The sequence below is a fragment of the Pinus tabuliformis genome, chromosome 7 (genome assembly GCF_031772625.1).
Source record: "Pinus tabuliformis cultivar Carrire ecotype Pingquan chromosome 7, CPIR1, whole genome shotgun sequence".
In the NCBI taxonomy this organism is placed as follows: domain Eukaryota; kingdom Viridiplantae; phylum Streptophyta; class Pinopsida; order Pinales; family Pinaceae; genus Pinus; species Pinus tabuliformis.
The window spans coordinates 1724443420-1724463539 of record NC_142293.1 but is presented as its reverse complement, the minus strand read 5'-3'; the positions used below and the strand labels follow the sequence as shown (position 1 = coordinate 1724463539).

The window sequence follows — 20120 nt, the reverse complement described above, 5'->3', positions numbered from 1 at the left end:
GCTCGACTGTTAAGGAGAGGACCCTTTAGGGGGCTCGACCATAGGACCTTTAGGTACTCGACCATAAGGGAGAGGGAGAGGAGAGGACCTTTAGGTACTCGACCATAAGGACCTTTAGGTACTCGACTGTTAAGGACCGAAGGCGCTCGACCATAGGGAGAGGACCCTTTAGGGGGCTCGACTGATAAGGATGCGTAAGCAGGCTCGACTGTTAAGGAGAGGACCTTTAGGTACTCGACCCCAAGGACCTTTAGGTACTCGACTGTTAAGGACCTTTAGGTACTCGACCATAAGGACCTTTAGGTACTCGACTGTTAAGGAGAGGGAGAGGAGAGGGAGAGGATGCGTAAGCAGGCTCGACTGTTAAGGAGAGGACCCTTTAGGGGGCTCGACCATTAGGACCTTTAGGTACTCGACCATAAGGATGCGTAAGCAGGCTCGACTGTTAAGGATGCGTAAGCAGACTCGACCAAAAGGGAGAGGACCCTTTAGGGGGCTCGACTGATAAGGACCCTCACCATATGAATAGTGAGTGACTCTGTCCCTCTCCTTGACAGTCGAGTGTGCTAACGCACCCTTTAGGGTGCTCGACCATAAGGTCCGTCAGGGGCTCGACTGATAAGGAGAGGGAGAGGAGAGGAGAGGACCTTTAGGTGCTCGACTGTTAAGGATGCGTAAGCAGACTCGACCAAAAGGGAGAGGACCCTTTAGGGGGCTCGACTGATAAGGACCCTCACCATATGAATAGTGAGTGACTCCGTCCCTCTCCTTGACAGTCGAGTGTGCTAACGCACCCTTTAGGGTGCTCGACCATAAGGTCCGTCAGGGGCTCGACTGATAAGGAGAGGGAGAGGAGAGGAGAGGGAGAGGGAGAGGAGAGGAGAGGGAGAGGAGAGGGAGAGGGAGAGGTGGGCTGGTCGATTAACCGAGTGAGGGCCGGTCAACCAAAGCGTAATGAAATCTCATATCGGTTTCTGAATGAGGGAGATTCCGAGCATATATTATATATGTCATTATGCATTCATTCGTTGCTCAATATTCAAAAACCTCCGCCAAGCTAAAATGGCCAAATTAGTAGGGAGAATGTCCAAAACCTCCGCCAAGGGAGCTGATCAAAAGTAAGTCAAATGAACCCGCTTGCTTGACGTTAGGAGGGTGAGCCTGTCGAACTCTTTTTTAGTTACTTATTTGCCCCCCAAATTAAGTAAAAAAAAATAAGTAAATTGAAAAGAAAGATATACTGCCTTCTTTTATTACGGGATTATGCCTTAGACCAGATTCCGCAGACAGCACTCTCTTACCGGATCGGATGGAGACAGCCTTAACCTTCTTATATTACCTGATTCCACAGCCTTCTTAGTATTATTAGTCCAGCGAGTCGACCACCTCACCCTTTTCATATGCCGGAGAAAGACAGACAGATTGAATGCTGCCTTCTGATATGAATGGAGAGACACTGCCAGCCTTCTTATATATGAGATGACGAGAGGACCCCGTGAAAGAATAAGGGCAGCTGCTGCCTTACCCTTCTTCTTTCACCGGAGAGAGAGACTGCCTTCTTCTATTATTGGTCCAGCGAGTAGAGCAAGCACCTATCATTATACCTTTCGTTTTAGGCCGGGTTACACAGCCTTCTTCTATTATTGGTCCAGCGAGTAGAGAGAGCAACTCACCCTAATTAGATTAGACCCTTTTTATGCCGGATTCGACAGCCTTCTTATCTTACCGGAGAAAGACAGACGGAAAGCAGCCTTAGTCTCTTACCGGAGAGAGACAGAAAGCAGCCTTATTCCCGGAGACAGGAAGCAGCCTTATTCCCGAAGAAATACAGACAGAAGGTCTTAGTATCTTACCGGAAAGAGCCTTAGCCTTATTCTCTTACCGGAGAGAGAAAGATAGCCTGATTCCCGGAGACATACAGAAGACAGCGGCCTTATTCTCTTACCGGAGAGAGACAGAAATATAGCCTTAGTATATGACTGGATTCAAAAGCCTTATTCTCGGATTCGTCAAGCGAGTCGAGCACCTCATCCTTAGACTTTTGATGCCAACTACCTCACCCTTATTATACTTCCGAACTCTCATTCCGAATTAGTTAGTTTTTAGCATGACGACGACCCAGTATGGTGTCCTGCGGAGCCTGGGCCCGGTTACCTTTACAATAACGAGTGCGGAGCCCACAACATACCCCAAAGCTATTACTTACTTGATACGAGCACTGGAAGGAAGCAGCTTACCTTATCCACTCCGCCTACTTAGGAATAGACTACCTAAGCCTTTACTAAACCACACGGCTTTTTACCCTCTTCTTTTATACCTTACCTACTATGCTTACTTTGATTAGATAGAAAGAATTTCTTTAAGGCGGGGGGGCCCCTTTCACCTTGAACCTTGGGACTCTCACCTTTAGCCCTCATCATAAAAATCAACAAATAAGGCCAACAGAAGCCTTTCACCAGAAGCCTTTAGTCCTTCACCTTTAGACAACTCCACTTATGCCTAAACAAGTCCACAAGCCAGAAGTCATCAGACAAGCCCAACTTATGCCTAAACAAGGGCAACAGAAGTCTTAAGCCAGAAGCAGGACTTGCCCTTACTCTCAAGCCCAATCAGACACTAAGAAGCAGGGATGAAGCTAAGCCCAGATTAAGCAGCAATAACCCATAATCTTCTCTGACCACGCCACTTATCAACTGGAGTCATGTTACTGACAGCTCTAGTCAGCACAAGGTTTAGAACATAATTTGAGCAGTAAACAACCAGAAGTTCACCTTATTCTGTTGATTCTTAGCCGAGCCACCTTCTACTTCGAGTCCTTTGTACCCTGAACCTGCTACTGAGCCCTGCCGATATACCTTATTCTTTGCCATGCAATACGTATACAAATAGTTCTTCGGATTCTGAACTAGTGGCAGGCATTACGAGCAGCTTAGTAACCTACTAAACGATTGGCTCAGAGCAGCGGCACTGTTGTGGTCATGTGCCAGGTAACCCGCGTATCATCAGAGAACCACCCTCCCACTCTTCAAGATGCCATTGATAAGGTGTTGGACCTAAAAGCCTACTATATTAACCATAATCTTATATAGTATGACCATCCTATCTTGGCCTATAAGCAAGGGGCTATTGATCATGCACCTAAACCTTATTAGAACCATCATTTAGATCATAATCTAATAGGTTATGGTGTGGTTAATCCTCTTGAGGTTGCTATCATTCAGACTACTCCACCAACTATACCTCCGACACAGCCACAACAACAATAAGAACTAAGGATCTTACAATGTTCTATTCAAGCAGCTCCACCTCCTACACCATCACCTAATACTAGTACTCTTACATCTACCTCTACCTCACAACCTACCACTTCGTAGCTAGCTACCACTACTCCACCTTAGCAGTAGTAGGAGAAACCTTGGAACTACCATCCATTGGGTTAACCTAGACCAGATCTAAACAAATGTTGTGAGTACCATCAGAGATCTGGCCATACCATTGATTAGTGTTGGGCCTACTATCAATCCAAGCATGAGCAACAACTCGAAGAAGAGTAGAAAGGCCCCTGAAAACCTAAGAATAAAAAACTAGAAATCTACTAGAATCCATTCCCATCACATAAATATTCATAGCCTTCCTCATCACATACGACCTCCACAGCCTTCCCAACCATCATCATCAAGTAAGGCTTCTACATCATCAGCAGCTACTTAGTCCAGCTAAACCAAACATGTAGAGAAGGACAAATTCATTGTTGGATCCATATAGGAGGTGGAGCACCCTGAGGTTTACATCACTACATGCACTAGCCATGCTACCCAGCCTTCTACTCATAATGCCAATTTAGAAACTAGTACTACCCCTCCTACATAGCCTACCTCAGGAAGCTCTAATCGACCTAATCATTCGTAGCCAGTACACCCTGTCGATAGGCCTCCGGCATAGCTTATATAACCATACTCAATTTTCATATACCTATCTTGCCTAAAGGCCAACTGCTACTTCTGGGTATGGAACTGGTACTTTAATGGGGTCATCTGGATATGGATCCGAACGAAAGGCATAACTTGGATCTCAATCATGAAGGTCAGAATCATAAGCTTGATCACGATCATTAGGGTATTATGGGTAAACTGGATATGTTTATGGATGCTATGGGTAAACAACTGGCTCTGCTATTGGTGCACATGCCCCTGCTTATGGCTTAGCTTATGGCTCTGCTTCTACTGGTGCACCTGCCCTTGCTACTCGTACTGCTACTGCTGGCTTTGCTGCTGGTTCATATAGAATAGATGGGACAGTAAGGGATGCATGCACTGGTGGGGAAGCTGCTGGGTATAGACTTGGAAGAAGGGACGCCACTAGGCGAGATGCTGGCTCGTATGCTGGGACTGGAACTAGAAATGGAACCGGGCGAAGAGAAGCTACAGGGACTCTCGATCTCGAAATGGAGCTGGAAGGTATGCTGCTACCTCTGCTTCTCTTGCGACTGCCTTAGGTGCTTGACCCGAAGATAGTGGTGGGGAAGTGGGTCAATAACTCTAACTAGTGAGGATGCTGCTACTAATGGTACTGGCGGTGGATAAGCTGGAACTACTGAAGCTAGTGGGGGTGCTGCTAGTGGGGGTGCTGCTAGTGTAGGTGTTGTCTGCTTCAATGGCTGGATCTTGATCTCGATCGGAATCTGCTATTGACAGCTTTGCAATGAGATCTGGATATGGAAGGTATGCGTAGTGCATCGAACGAGTGCCTGGCATTGAGAGGGAGCGGGGCAACCTTATAAGTACCGTTTTCCGTTCCCGAGTTTCAGCGTTCAGTCAATCTACAAAGAAGGAATTGGCTCTGAAGGAACCATACGTGCCTTTCGTCCGAAGGCCCTTCTTTTTTCTATGTGATGAAAAGATTTGCTTGGAGAAGCTAGTATGTACGGCCGATAGGACTTATAATCCGGGGGCGGTTCGATCTTTATTCACCAAACCAGTAGTTGTGGCCGGTTGATACTTCTACAAAGAATCTATCTCCAGTGGGGGGCGGGTTGATCTACAAAGGATCTATATAAAGGTCGAGTCCTATCCAGTTATTCGGGTCTTCGTAGGTTTTAACGATTCATTCCCATCCCGGTCGAGTAAGGTCCTCACACTACACTTCCAGATAGCGAGCGACAGCGCATTCATTCCTATCAATTGAATCTCTCTGAAGCAGCCGATCAGCGTGGGATAGAACAAGTTATAACCCGTATAAATAAGTTGCCCGGATATTTGCCTCTCCATCAGGTTCAAGTTCGGAGTAAGAGGATAGTTCGGGTCTATCTGTTAAGCCCGCCGGTTTTGTTTTCTTGCTGGTTCATCGACCAGCCTTTTGAATTGAGAGGAAGAAATCGATCTATCATTCATGGCATAATAACATATATAATATATGCATTCACGCTCTCTCGATCGAATAGGGTGAGGTACAACCGACTGGATCCACTCCCCGCGCTTTTCTCTGAACCGACTGGATCCACTCCCATGATGCGCTGGTAAGGATGCACTGATAAGGAGAGGATGCGGAGCACGCTCGACCAACGCCCCCCCACCCAATAAGTAAATTGAAATTTCTTGCTTGCTTGACGTTAGGAAAGCAAGGACCCGACAGGGGGCTCGACTGATAAGGAGAGGAACTTTAGTTGCTCGACCACCGGGAGAGGACCCGGAGGGGGCTGGACCAACGGGAGAGGACCCGACAGGGGGCTCGACTGATAAGGATGCGTAAGCAGGCTCGACTGATAAGGAGAGGACCTTTAGGTACTCGACCATTAGGACCTTTAGGTGCTCGACTGTTAAGGACCTTTAGGTACTCGACCATAAGGATGCGTAAGCAGGCTCGACTGTTAAGGAGAGGACCTTTAGGTGCTCGACTGTTAAGGAGAGGGAGAGGATGCGTAAGCAGGCTCGACCATAGGGAGAGGACCTTTAGGTACTCGACCATAAGGATGCGTAAGCAGGCTCGACTGTTAAGGACCCTTTAGGGGGCTCGACCATAGGACCTTTAGGTACTCGACCATAAGGGAGAGGGAGAGGAGAGGACCTTTAGGTGCTCGACTGTTAAGGATGCGTAAGCAGGCTCGACCATAGGGAGAGGACCTTTAGGTACTCGACCATAAGGGAGAGGAGAGGGAGAGGAGAGGATGCGGAGCACGCTCGACCAACGGGAGAGGACCCGACAGGGGGCTCGACTAATAAGGAGAGGAGAGGGAGAGGAGGGGAATCTTGAAAAACCTCCGCGCTATATATATAAAAAGAGGGGTGAAAATGGCCAAATTCTTAGGGTTATATTCAGCCTACGCAGGACTGAATCTCCAATGAAAAGACCTCCTCAGTTCAAGCACCCTACACATGGTTCTAAGGTGAAGTCTGATAAGAAACTACGAAGGGAGCAGCGCCGTAGGGATAAGCATGCTAAGAAGGCAGATAAGCCACCTCCGTAAGTAGCAATGACGTAATTACGTATATAATGAATGCCGACCAAGACAATGAGTAAGTGACTGCTGAAATGGTGGTAGTTAGTTATATATGAGCATGTGGTAGTTTAGGTTCAGTCAGTTCCTTGCTTCGGGCGTACAAGACTCGATAGCAAGCTCAAAAGCCCTCTCATTAGCAATCGAGCGTACTAACGTACCCTTGCCCCTCCTATTTCTTCTCTGGCGGCTTCGCACCTTTATTTATCAGCGTCGAGCGAGAGAGGACCCCCCTCTATGAGTTAGAGATTGAAATATTTCAATATTCTATTTTCGGAATGTGATAGAATAGAACGGATGATAAGCAGGGATTCTATTTTTGAATTAACTGCTAAATTATGAAATTCCGCTAGAAAGTGAAACTAGTCAATTTGTTCATTCCATCGTTGAAGAGGATAGAGATTAGTCTTGACAAGGCCAAGAGAGCCAAGGAGTTTATTGAGCTACTCCTTTTATCTATCTAAATGTATAATTATGAAACTCCTGTCCTTTATCTATGTAATAATGCGATGGGACTAAAGCCATTATCTAGGCTACTAGTTGATTGGGTCTAACCAAATGGGTGGGTTTCTATCTGTCTCTTGCCAGCTTTCCACTTGCCATGCCCTAGTTGCTCGGCCAGGTCCTAATATATCTTGCCGCTTACCGCCAATGCCAGGACTAACTGATTCATTATCCCAATAGCCAAAGTTTGCCAGGCTTGATTACCACTCTGATCGGAATACCAACAACCTTGATTGCTACACTGGCACTGACTAGGGACTATGAGAAGGGGCTATGAGAAGGGGCTGGCAGGCTACGGGGTGGGAAATCGCCTATTCTTTGGTTCATTGGACAGATATGGATGTGCTGCTTGCAGGCTTGGCTTGATTTATTAGCGGCTGCCAAAGGGAAGGGCTGGGATGAACGGATCTCCTGAAAGGGAGTCCTTAAAATAAGGTATTCTATCTAGTCCTCGTCAAGGGAAGAGAGAAACCTCTCTGGTAAAGCTTGTGTACGGAGGAGGTTATCTCGCATATAGGAACCACTCACTCTACCTGCCAGAACTAGACCTCCCTGGCTGAACTTTGATACCTTAGGCTTTAGGAGGGAACAACTATAGACCCAGGATTGGTTGGAATGAAACAAACACACCCTTACCCTTTTGACTGGCACCCTAGGACGATGCGAGGATGGATGGAGAAGGAAGAACCTGAAAGGCTCTCATTTAGCGACTTGCCTAATGACAAATGACATTGACTAACCCAGTGGAAGATTATGTCAACGACCCATGGAAACAACGGGTTTCATATGGAAAAATACCCAATTAGTGAACAGGCCGATCGAGCAGAATAGAACCTCTTTCTTATGGTATTTAGGAAGAACTCTTATTACGTATATAATATGACAGATTGACCTTGCCCCTCCTATTTCTTCTCTGGCGGCTTCGCACCTTGCCCCTCCTATTTCTTCTCTGGAGAGTGCAACATGTGAAGATTGATCTCTTGACATGTGTACACCTTAGAGAGTGAGTGCTTGACTTAGAGTCTTTATTTTTTATGTTGCAATAGCCCTTGTATGTCATTCATTAGACACCATTAGTTTAAGGTTATGGACCACATTAGTGTTAGTGGGTGCCCACTAACACTAATGTGGTCCATAGCCTTAAACTAAGGATGTCTAATGAATGGAATTCAAGGGCCATTGCAGCCCTACGCCAAGATTAGCCAACATTTCTCCAAAATTTAATAAGGTGGCAACAATTAGCATATCTCCATTAGGATCATATGTTAGGCTAAGCCAACAACTCAATAACATCCACCTTACGATTTCCTTGGAAACAAAAATAAAAAATCGCCACCAATACATCAACAAAATTCCCCTCTAAGATTAACTTGGGGAACCAAATATGGAATTTTGTCATAAAAGATATTTGACCAAGTAAATATTATATCCCATTGGAGCATATACGTTGAGTAAGAGCATTTGTGCACTACAAGTTCATCTCAGACAACAAGAATCCTCATCATGTGGAGTGTCTAACTCTTCAGGCCCGTGGATGTAGAGCGCATCACTAGAGGATTTATCTCTTGACATGTGTACAACTTGGAAAGTGAGCGCTTAAATTGGATACCTTATCTTGTAGATTAGGCAGATGACTGAAGAAATTAACAAAATTTCGGAAAAATTGGCAAACATTATGATTGTTTTACTCTCCTGCACTAATGAAATCTACTTGTAACAACATTTTGTAACTATCTTCAAACATACGGACCTTCCCTGTGCACCTCTGCTTCATTCAAAGGTAACTTCTTGTACTAATTCAGTTTTCTTAGTTCACATTGGACACGAATTGGCTTGCATGACCTCCCCAAAACACTTGGCATGCATCCAGTCTTTCTACTATACCTATCAGCTCCTACATAGACCCCATTGTTCACGTGGGTCATTCCATGGGGCAATGATTGAGTGGACACAACAACACGCAAGGTCCAGTTTCCAATTTTCACTACCACGGTGACTTTTCCTCCTTCCAAATCCAAGGGTTGATCTTGAGGTAAATCAACGACCTAGATTCCCATCGGACTAAAATATGCATGGGCATTTATGACAAATTACCTCCCCCCCCCCTCGATGAATCTAACAGCCAGGATTTCTCTGATTTCACAGCCTAGATTTATATCGTGCTAGAACATGGATGCCAGTTTGTGGGGTGCCTTTTGCCCAATAGATCTGGCGGTTGTGATTTTTACTGATCTAAGGCCCACATCTTGCATCACGCTGAAACATGTGCGAGGGTTTACAACGAGTTTTGTGCATGATAGATATAATGATTGTTCTCTTCCTTCATCAACGACACTCTCCCTTCATCAACAACCCATAATCCACATCATTCTCCAACTTGCATAGGGAATAAAATAGACTTGCACCCCTAATAGATCTAATGGCTACGATCAAGCGAGATTAATGGCCCACATCACACCTGCAACTCCAACTTGCACAACGGATAAAACAGAATAGCACCCTCAACAGATCTAATGGCTACAATCAAGCGAGATCAATGACCCAGATTGACCGTCGGAATCTAAGTTGCACAGGGGATAAAACAGACTTGCACCCCAATAGATCCAGTGGCTATGATCAAGCAAGATGAACAACTAAGATCACCCATCCAAATCAATTTGCACACGAGAAAATAGATTTACAACCGCAATAGATCCAACAACTATAATCAAGCGAGATCAACGACACACATTGGGCTTCAACTTGCTGGTTGTTTATCAATGCAAAGGGCATCTGGTGGATCTAACGGATTGCATTATCTATGCCATGCTTGCTAGTTATGGTTTTTTGTTGATGGTGGAATGCTTAGCTAGGGTTTGGAAACAAATTGGAGTGTCCTAGCCTTTGACAAGATTATGATTGGTATGTACTTGTAACTTCATTTGTTCTATAAATGAAGTACATTGCTTTCCACAATTTGTGAACTTGGAAGTCTGGTTTTAGTGTACATTCCCATTGAAATTGAACAATTTCTAGTGATGATTATATATGCTAATTTAACAACTTTTGTGCATCATCGTAAATTGAGTAGTATTCTAATCAATACGTTTTGTCAAAGATCCTATATTAAAGTATTTATAATTCTATCAATGCAAGGGTGGAAGGTGCTAGGGTTTGTGATAGGAAAAAACTAGAGAAGACATGATGTGCTAGGGTTTGATGTCCTTGGGTGAGAAGGATCTAGGATTTGTCGCAAAGAATCCCTATCGAATACTTGTAGCACTATGCTTGGAGGACTTGTTTAATGTAAGCTTAGAGAATATCCTAGACGACTTGTATACTGTATGTGGGAAATCAAGGGTGGACTTGTAAGCATTCATGCTAGTTTGTTATTCATCCTTTGAAGTGGCTACAAGTAGCTTGGTGTGATGCCTTGTTAGGCCATCTTTGATAGTTGTGGTTTGTTTTTTATGCTGGATGCCATAACTAGTGTTTGGAAACATTTGAAGTGTCCTACCCTATTTTAAGTTTTTGGAGCATAACTCTAAATAACTATACACATAACATTTTACAACCATATAAAGGGATTTTTTTAAATGTATGTCATATTATTATTATATATATTGTAGTGCCCTTAACCCAAGATTTAGCAATTTTTTTTTTAATTTAAAATTTGCATTAAAAAAGAGGAAGAAATGTAAAGGTCAAGTTGTCATAGCTTCCTGTAAATGAGTTTCCTTTGCTTCAAAAGTCTAGTGCCAAGGAAAAGGCATAGAACCATATGTTCTCCAGGACTAAGGTTATCAAAAAGCAAATAAAATCCCAAGATGATCATATTCCACGCTTATCTAGAGGATAAAAGGGAAAAGAAAAGAGCAATAAAAGACCCCACTAGTCTTGGACATGTCTATTCATACTTAGGACACGGTTTCCAACCCTGTTGGAGATGATTACAAATGCTTTGATGAGTCTCCTAGGATAACCAAGCTAGAGAAGCTTCCCACTTTAGACCCTATGTGTGATGAACAATATGATGACTCCAAACCATCCCTATAGTGTATTTCATCCTCATGATCATTTTCAAGGCATGAAAATGTTAATAATCATCACAAATTCTTGCCAAAAAAGTTAATTTCATCCATGGCATGAAACTATTGGGAGAGAATGAAAACATGAATCAATGCCTCATTAATTTAATTATAGAAATTGATATGTCCGAGGAAAGATTTCTACTCAAAAGAAACCCCACTATGTTCTAAATATAGTCTATGTTTACCTAAATGTGATGAAGTTCATTAAGATTTAGTGTTTCATACAAATGAATTATATTTATCAATATTGTTTATGCCTACTTAAATAACTTATTATTTATTTAAGTTTAATATAAAATGGTTCCACTTATATAAATAACTTATAAATTTATTCTATAAATATAAACACTTGGTAATTAATACATGACACATTTATTTAATATATTTTAAACATATGTTAGACCAAAAAAAGTCACTCATTTCCTTTGCTTATAAAAAAATCCAGAAGACATTTCATCATATCCGAACTAATTTTTAAGAAAATGTGACTAAATGGATTACCTCAGGTTTACTAATACTTTTCCCTGTTTATATATATCTTAGCCGGAATGGTGAAACCTTATATAGATGGAAGCCTACACCTTCCAACTCTATTATATGTCAAACGTAGCCTAAGTATATGGATCAAATCTTCGTTCCACCTCACCAACCGTGATGGTTCCTCTCATTAAATTACAAATTAATTTATTCTACAGGTATAAACACATGATACTTTTTATTTAACAGATGTCCAATTAAGGGAACATCATGCGTTACAGCCTCCATAAAAAGGAAACCTCCCACGTTTAATCAATTCCAAAGATTGTACAGTTGGTAACCTTTTCTTGATGGGAGGAGCTTCTCCATGATCCCCACCACGCTGTTGGAGACAACCTCTGCAACCGTCGCCCGTACGAATTCATTAAGGCTATGGACTAGCTCAATAAAGCCAAAATGTCGACTAGCAATGCTCTTCCTATCAACCTCAGAATCAGAAATACTAGTAGAAGGATCGGAGGTCGATGACGATGAAGATGATGTAACTGCACCTTCGCTTGTGTCAGCCTGCAAAACAGCGACATTGTCGCTAATGTCTTTTGTAATAACATGAAGCTTTCCCAAGAATCCAGCTAGTAGGTAAGGTGACTCTGAATCTGTGTAATTTGTACTTTCCTCAAAATGACTTTCCATGTATCTTCCTGGGGATCATACATTTTAATCTTACCGCTGTATAATGAACTAGAAGGATCCAACGCATACAAGTTACCATCCACCACAACGCTTAATTTTGTCCCTGCCTGCCTTGCAGGCCAACCATCTCCCATACCCTTAATTTTGTCCCTGCCTGCCTTGCAGGCCAACCATCTCCCATACCGTTTGGCATCTCCAGCCAAGAATCAGTAGCAGGATCATAGGCTTCACCACCAACATCTACAAAGAAAGGCCACGAATATAAGCTCTGTGGTACACATAGTTTTCCTCTAAATGCTGTCATTCCAGTAGCAATTGGTTTTAGCATATCTGCCAAAAAAGCTGTGGGCAGAACTTGAGCTCGTGCAAATGGCATGTTTGGAATTTGGGTCCAGGTATTTGTAACAGGATCATAAACCTCTGCCTACTGAAGTGGAGTCAATCCACCTCCCCACCACGCTGTTGGAGACAACCTCTGCAACGCCCGTACGAATTCATTAAGGCTATCGATTAGGCACTTGAATCTCCATGCTTCTTTTTGCTGGTGCCCCATGTGGGCGTAGAGGCTACCAAGAAAAGAACTCCCACCTCCCCTACCTAAGAAAAGTCATCAGCAATGCATTCGCATCACTCTGCCCACCCCTTCACTATGAGTAGCTCGCTCAGCCCTTCGCCCCTTCCTATGCGTCCTGCCCCTAAGGCAGGAAAGCAAGCAAATATTGCCCGCCAAGTCTCATGCATATAGGATAACTACCATGAAACAGGGAGAGTAGATTGCTAGCGTGTCAATGATAGTCCCACTTCTTTCCTTGACTCTGCTTAAGCCTTCTTTCTTTTAGAACCAGGCAAGGCAGGGCAGATTGCTAGCGTGCCACTTATAGCCCCATTTCTTTCCTTGGCTCTGCTTGAGCCTTCTTTATTTTAGAACCAGGCATGGCAGATTGCTAGCCTAGCACTGATAGTTCCACCTTTTCCTTTGTTCTGCCTTCTTTCCTTTAGAACCAGGCCAAGCTGGGCTCAATTGGCCTGCCACTCATAATCCCACTTTTAGAACCAACCATGCCAAGATCTCTAAACCAGGTGGGCTCGGTTATCGATACAAGAAAGCTAGAGAAGCTAGGAGCAGAGTTTGGGAATAAGAGACCGATAAAAACACGGGGATAAGGCTATCGTAATCGACAGACTCGACTATTTCTGCAGAGTTATTGCCTCATTATAGCAGGGAAAATGACGGTAGATTTTGGGGTTAGTAGATATATGATAAAGGACCGACCGACTAACCTCCTACTCTTAGTAGGCCGAGCGAAGGAGATACTCTATTGGGATTAGGTATCTCCTCAATAGGCTTTATAACTTTTAAATACAAAAGTAAAATTGTAACAATTTTTTTCTCTAAATTTTCACAAATGGAGAGGAAGGTTTTCCATAAATAACTATGATTTGTCTATTGAGATACTCTATTGGGATTAGGTATCTCCTCAATAGGCTTTATAACTTTTAAATACAAAAGTAAAATTGTAACAATTTTTTTCTCTAAATTTTCACAAATGGAGAGGAAGGCTTTCCATAAATAACTATGATTTGTCTATTCATAAAATCAGTTTCATAAAGAACAAATTTCAATCAATTTCCTGAAAAACAAATTTCAATCTGTACATTGAAAAGTTTGTGTTAATCTTTAATAAAAAAGAAATGAGAATTTCGTACCTGTGATACCTTGAGGTGAGAAAGAATTTGGAATTCCTCTTATCTCTGTCCTATTTCCATCCAGATTTTCATGACCTGAAAATCATGAACCCTTAAAATTTAGAATTAAATTATGTCAACCAGTGAGAAATTATTTGAGACACTATCCATAAGAGCAGCAGCATGATTTCTCTTACCTTGACACAACATCGATTTAGTGCGCATTTCCAGCCGTAATGATCATCTTGGAAAAAATACGGTACGCTGCCAAAACACAGAAGCCATAGTTCAACAAGCAAAACTAAGAGCCCAGACGTTACAAATCAGTTCCAGGAAAAAAAATACATGGCATACATTCAGGCGCGTGAAACAGAAACGTCTCATAGAGGCACGCACTTCAAATATAATGAAATTCCACTATAACAAGAGAATGATCACTCCAATACCGACAATCGAAATATAAAGAAATTCCAATGACAGGAGAAATTCCAATGGCGGTCTGAATATAATGAGAAGAGGAACAGTGCAAGCATTAGAAAGACAATAGAATCAGCAACATAGAGAATAGAATGGTTCACCAGTAATTATTCTTAGATAACTATGAAACATCTCTTTATGAAAATATGCCTAATATAAAATATAAAATGCCAAAAGTGAAACCAAGTTATATCTTTTTCCATTCAATTGAATCTTAAAATACGGAATAAAACTTTAAATAATATAAAAACTTAATATTATATTAAAAGATTAACCCCCAATAAATAACTCTAATTAAATTAGACATGATAACATAACAATTTCTCACTAAAATTGAGAAACGATAAATAATACAACTACTATTACTTCTATTCATTTGAAGTCGATAACTTAAAAATCTATTACATATAAAGTACCCAAGAGAATCAAATTATTATCTGAAACTCTCTGAGGTTTCAGGTTTGGGCATTGTGAGTACTCTTGGGATTTTTCTTTTCAACCTCCAAAGGATAAGTAGCAGAACAAGATGGCGCATGGTGTTGCATAGTTGTCATTGGTGGATCAATGGGGAATGGAAATGGAGTTGGAGTGGTAATGGTTGAAGAAGACGGGTCAGAATCATCGAGGTGCATTTCTATCATAGGTGGATCAACGGGGAATGGATATGGAGGAGTGGTAATGCCGGCATCTTCTTCGAGCATTTCGATTACTTTACTCATTGGAGGACGACGAACCGCATTGAATTGTATGCACCACAGCCCAACTAAACTTTTTCTTTTTGCTATCCTCTGCTCTTCCTCTGACATGTTTCCTTTTCTCAAATTCCCAAACTGACCCTTCTCCACTTGCTTGAAAGCCCACTCTGGATAGAAAAATTTGCTTGATGTACTCTCTTTATTGTGAAAATCAATATTCTGTCTTGCACCCACCATCTCCATCACCAGCATCCCATAACTATAAACATCAGATCTATCAGTGACAACTCCATACATCCTAGACACCATCTCTGGGGCAGAGTAACCTAGAGTTCCTCTGTAACCAACAGAGATGTGGCTTTCCTCTCTATTAGTTATTTGGGCTAAGCCAAAATCTGCAACTTTTGGGCAAAAAGTGTCATCAAGGAGAACATTGTGAGGCTTTATATCGAAATGTAAGATGCGATTTCTGCACTCATCATGCAGGTATGCAATACCGCGAGCTGTACCAAGTGCAATTGAATATAGTTGTTTCCAGCTCAGCTCGTCATGATGGCCTCCGTGGATATATTTGTCAAGGGAACCATTCACCATATATTCATACACCAAAGCTTTGATGGATCCCTGGGAAGAATAACCCAAGAGGCGCACCAGGTTAACATGACAGGTCGTACCCACTGTTGCCACTTCAGCTATAAACTGTTGTTCACTCTGTTTGGATTCATCCAAAATCTTCACAGCTATCTCGCGTCCAGTGGGAAGTTGTCCTTTATAAACTGTTCCAAAACCTCCTTTACCAAGCTTTTCTGCCAAGTTGTTTGTGTAAATCATAATCTGAGCATAAGAATATCTGGTGGGCACCTGAGAGGAATAATAATTTAAAAAAATTTCAACAGAGGGAGTTCCAGAGGCGATGGGGTCCATAAACGCTCGAATACTCTGCTCCTCGGTGGCAGTCCTGGTACAACAAAATTGCCGACGGAGCACTATGCAAGAAACCACTACTATGCTGAAGAGAGCACATACTCCAAAAAATAACCCTAGATAAGAGTAACGGATGGATGTGGTTTAATGGTAGGAAATTTACCTGCCGTAACTCCTGGAGATAGGACTTGACCTACAGCGTGATGCCCTGCAGGGAACGGAAATCGAAACAGCGGCGTAAGAGAAGGAAACGTAAGGATGTGGTCAATAAAACAAGTTTCGGAGATCCTCACCTTCAGAGCAATTACTTTCCAAGTATAAACCATGACGGCAAATGCAAAAATCACCAGAATCGAAGTTATCAATTTCTCTTCCAATTTTTTTGATATGATGATAACATGTTCCTCCAGTGGCGTTACATGAAAGACAAGAGTCGGGTATACTCCATGTAATTTGGAATCCTCTTTGACTGAATTGCTGCATATTCTTATCACGGCTAATGTTGTAGTTCTTATCCGTTGGAACGACTACAGGATACGAAGTGCAATGCCTACAGAAGGCATCCTCGGGTGTACAGAGGTCACCGGATGAACCATTATAGAAGAAGCTTTGGTCGTCCATGTCTCCCCAATCGAGCCGCGTAAGGTTTTATGGATGTGCTGATTTGATTTCGTTGTGTACAGTTCATAATCATCAAAAGTAGCCGCAACCTTCCAGAAAGTGAATTCTATCCGGCGTTCATCAAAAGAATTGATTAGTATTATTTGAATTCCATAGCATTTTAAAAGAATTGATTAGTATTATTTGAATTCCATAGCATCTTAAAAGAATTGATTAGTATTATCTTAAAAGAAATGATTAAAAGAATTGATTAGTATTATCTTAAAAGAATTGATTAGTATTATTTGAATTCTATAGCCTCTTAAAAGAATTGATTAATATTATTTGAATTCCATAGCCTCTAAAATATAGCATCTGTAATTCATCAGTCTAAATACAGTTAGCGAGAATTAACACAGGAAGCCAATCAAAATACCAATTTGAATGAATCAGTATTATGAATTAATTAATGAAACGAAAAAGGAATTACAGTGAGATGATCATAAATCCTGAGGTGACGAGCTGGTGTAGACCTGATAACCTTGCTGTCTGTCCACCTTATCACATGAATTCCAATGGATATCACAAGGATAAATGTATCAAAATGAGACCAAATTTTCCTGTACGGAGATATTACCCAATAAAACTTTCACATAAAGAAAAAGTACGGAGATATTACCCCGATAAAACTTGAATCATGTTAAAGATCGATTTATCTCCAATTTCCAGAATCTCTGCACTCCAGGCTGCCCTAGGTACCTAGGTTTTTGTCCAGCCATGCGATGATGATCATGGATATGAAATCAAGAAGACAAGGACTGATAAACAAAATTGAGTGCACCCAAAAGTAACAGAAATATTTATCCCATCCCACACAACCGTACCGTAGTTAAACAGAAAAGGAAAAAATCTAAACAAAAGAACACATGAAAGAAACATGATAATAATAAGATACAATGAAAACAAATAAAATGGAGGAAGGAGCATGAAGCAGATAAAATGGAGGACAGGACAAGAGCATGAAGCAAGGAAAATGGCAATGCTGCTGGAAATGAACTCAATCCATGATCAGGAACAAAAAGATACAAAAGAGGGAACTGTCGAACCCTGCATCAGCTTCCTTTTATGGGTCGGGCTGTTTTTTTAAATAAATAAAGGGAGGAATTGGTACGGTTTTAAAGAAATTGAAATGAAGGATGCAGCTGCTTTGGCTCCTTTGGATACTCCGGAAGAATTGAACGCCGTTGCTTATTCCGGATGCTTCCGAGAAATTGAACGTTGCTTAGTTTTTTGGGGAGGGAATTGGTACGGTTTTAAAGAAATTGAAATGAAGGACGCAGCTGCTTTGGCTCCTTTGGATACTCCGGAAGAATTGAACGCCGTTGCTTATTCCGGATGCTTCTCCTTTGGATACTCCGGAAGAATTGAACGCCGTTGCTTATTCCGGATGCTTCCGAGACGCCGTTGCTTATTCCGGATGCTTCACCTTTGGATACTTCGGAAGAATTGAACGCCGTTGCTTATTCCGGATGCTTCCGAGAAATTGAACGTTGCTTAGTTGAATTGAACGTCGTTGCTTATTACGGATGCTTCCGAGAAATTGAACGTTGCTTAGTTTTTTGTTTTATTTAATTGAAGGTTGCTTTGTTTTTTGTTTTATTCGAGGTCCTCGTCATCGCATCATCATCATCATAGTGTTGCTTTGCTTTTTGTTTTATTTAAGTGAAGACAACTGCCTTTAATCATCGTCATCTCATCATCATTGCGATGATCATGACAGTCATTCACCATTGTGATCCTATGACAATGACCTTTCATTACCAATTTTGCATTATCATGAAAATAACAAATCATTAACCACTTGAAATTTATGTTAAGGTTGGCAGCATAGAGGAATACACGTACGAAATATTTCATTATAATAAAAACAGAGATAATAGTGAGATGGGAGAGTCCTCTTGAGGAATCTTGCTAAAGATATTAATATTACAAATTTTATTAAGACAAATTTTATTAAGATTAAAGGTTAAGTTATTTAATACGTCAAATAATAATATAATATATATTGAATAATAATACTAGCATTTGCACTAGATGTTACAAAGGAAACGTCGTAAGGCAAGAGATAACATATAACATTATGTAAGAAAATAGATAGCATATAACACTAATTAGCTAAGGCAATAGATAGCATATAACACTAATTAACACTTCTTTGACAATTGTTGAAAGACAAAAAAAAGATCCACAAAAAGAAAAGACCATGCTATACACAATACATGCTTCTTAGCCTTACAAATCATGAGTTATATGTCATATAACACTAATTAATGCTTCTATCATATCACACTAATTAATGCTTCTTTGACAACTGTTGAAAGACCAAAAAAGAGATCAAGAAAAGGAAAGGACCATGCTATAATGAAAACAAATTAATGCTTCTTTGACAAGTGTTGAAAGAGAGAAAAAAAAGATCAAGAAAAGGCAAACAACCATGCTATAATGAAAACAAATTAATGCTTCTATGGCAAGTGTTGAAAAAGAAGAAAAAAAAGATCAAGAAAAGGCAAAGACCACGCTATAATGAAATCTTACTGCAATACATACTTGCTCAGCCTTACAAATCACGAGTCTTATGTCATATAACACTAATTTAATGCTTCTTTGTCACCCGTTGAACAACAAAAAACAAAGATCAAGAAAAGGCAAGGACCATGCCATAATGAAAAGAAAATAATGGTTCTTTGACAAGTGTTGAAAGAGAAAAAAAAGATCAAGAAAAGGCAAAGACCATGCTATAATGAAATCTCACTGCAATACATGCTTCCTTAGCCTTAGAAATCATGAATCCTTAAGAAGGAAAAAAGAATAATCAAAATTCTTTAACATATTATTTCTATTTTTGAAAATTAATTAGAGAAGCATTTCCAGACCACCATAGTTTAATGGGTCAAGTAGGTTGGTAGCTTGACATCTATTTTGACAAACTGAATCTTCCCATGTCGTTTTGGGAATAAGCTAATGCCTAGTTTCATTATGAAGCTCAAGAGAATTATTTATTATCTTAGAAATGTTCATTTTCTTCTTAACACTAGTAAAGATAGATAAATAATTATAGTTTTCAAGATTATAGTTGATCAACTCCATATAATATCTTAGTTTCCCTTTTCCCCTTATCTCTTTATAGCTCCATAAATCCTAAATTTGGGAATCCAAGTCCCATTTGTAAGTTGAAATTGACTTTCTATAAGTCCAACTATGAAACTTATATAATGCTCCTACATCATTATTTTATATTTATAAATATTTTGATTTTTAATTGTATATTTATTAATTAAATTAATTAAATATTAAATATTTATTAATTATACCTTTTATATAAATATATGGTTATCAATATGAATTTTTATTCTTTTTGTTTCTGTTAATGTGATATGATTGTAATTTATTAATAAAAATGAGATTACAATATAACAATATGAATTCAATCCATATATTATT

At 40.7% G+C, this 20120-nt stretch overlaps 1 protein-coding gene across 4 annotated transcripts in view; it reads right to left on the bottom strand.

Annotated features, from left to right (window-relative positions):
• The window catches only part of LOC149255213 (LEAF RUST 10 DISEASE-RESISTANCE LOCUS RECEPTOR-LIKE PROTEIN KINASE-like 2.5), a 62446-nt gene extending 45783 nt beyond the window's left edge, over window positions 1–16663 (bottom strand). The window contains exons 1-5 of one of the 4 annotated variants that reach the window (XM_089460386.1): window positions 16313–16663; window positions 16183–16227; window positions 14817–16081; window positions 14278–14422; window positions 14122–14187 (exon numbers count right to left, since the gene is read on the bottom strand). In XM_089460386.1, the coding sequence (XP_089316512.1) occupies window positions 14856–16081; window positions 16183–16227; window positions 16313–16640 (1599 nt within the window). In that variant the 5' untranslated portion in view covers window positions 16641–16663 and the 3' untranslated portion in view covers window positions 14122–14187; window positions 14278–14422; window positions 14817–14855. Of the gene's footprint in view, window positions 1–13944; window positions 14020–14120; window positions 14188–14277; window positions 14423–14816; window positions 16082–16182; window positions 16245–16312 lie in introns of those variants that run through there. The other 3 variants (XM_089460388.1, XR_016267211.1, XM_089460387.1) reach the window with 3 other exon arrangements.
• Between the last annotated feature and the right edge of the window lie 3457 nt (window positions 16664–20120).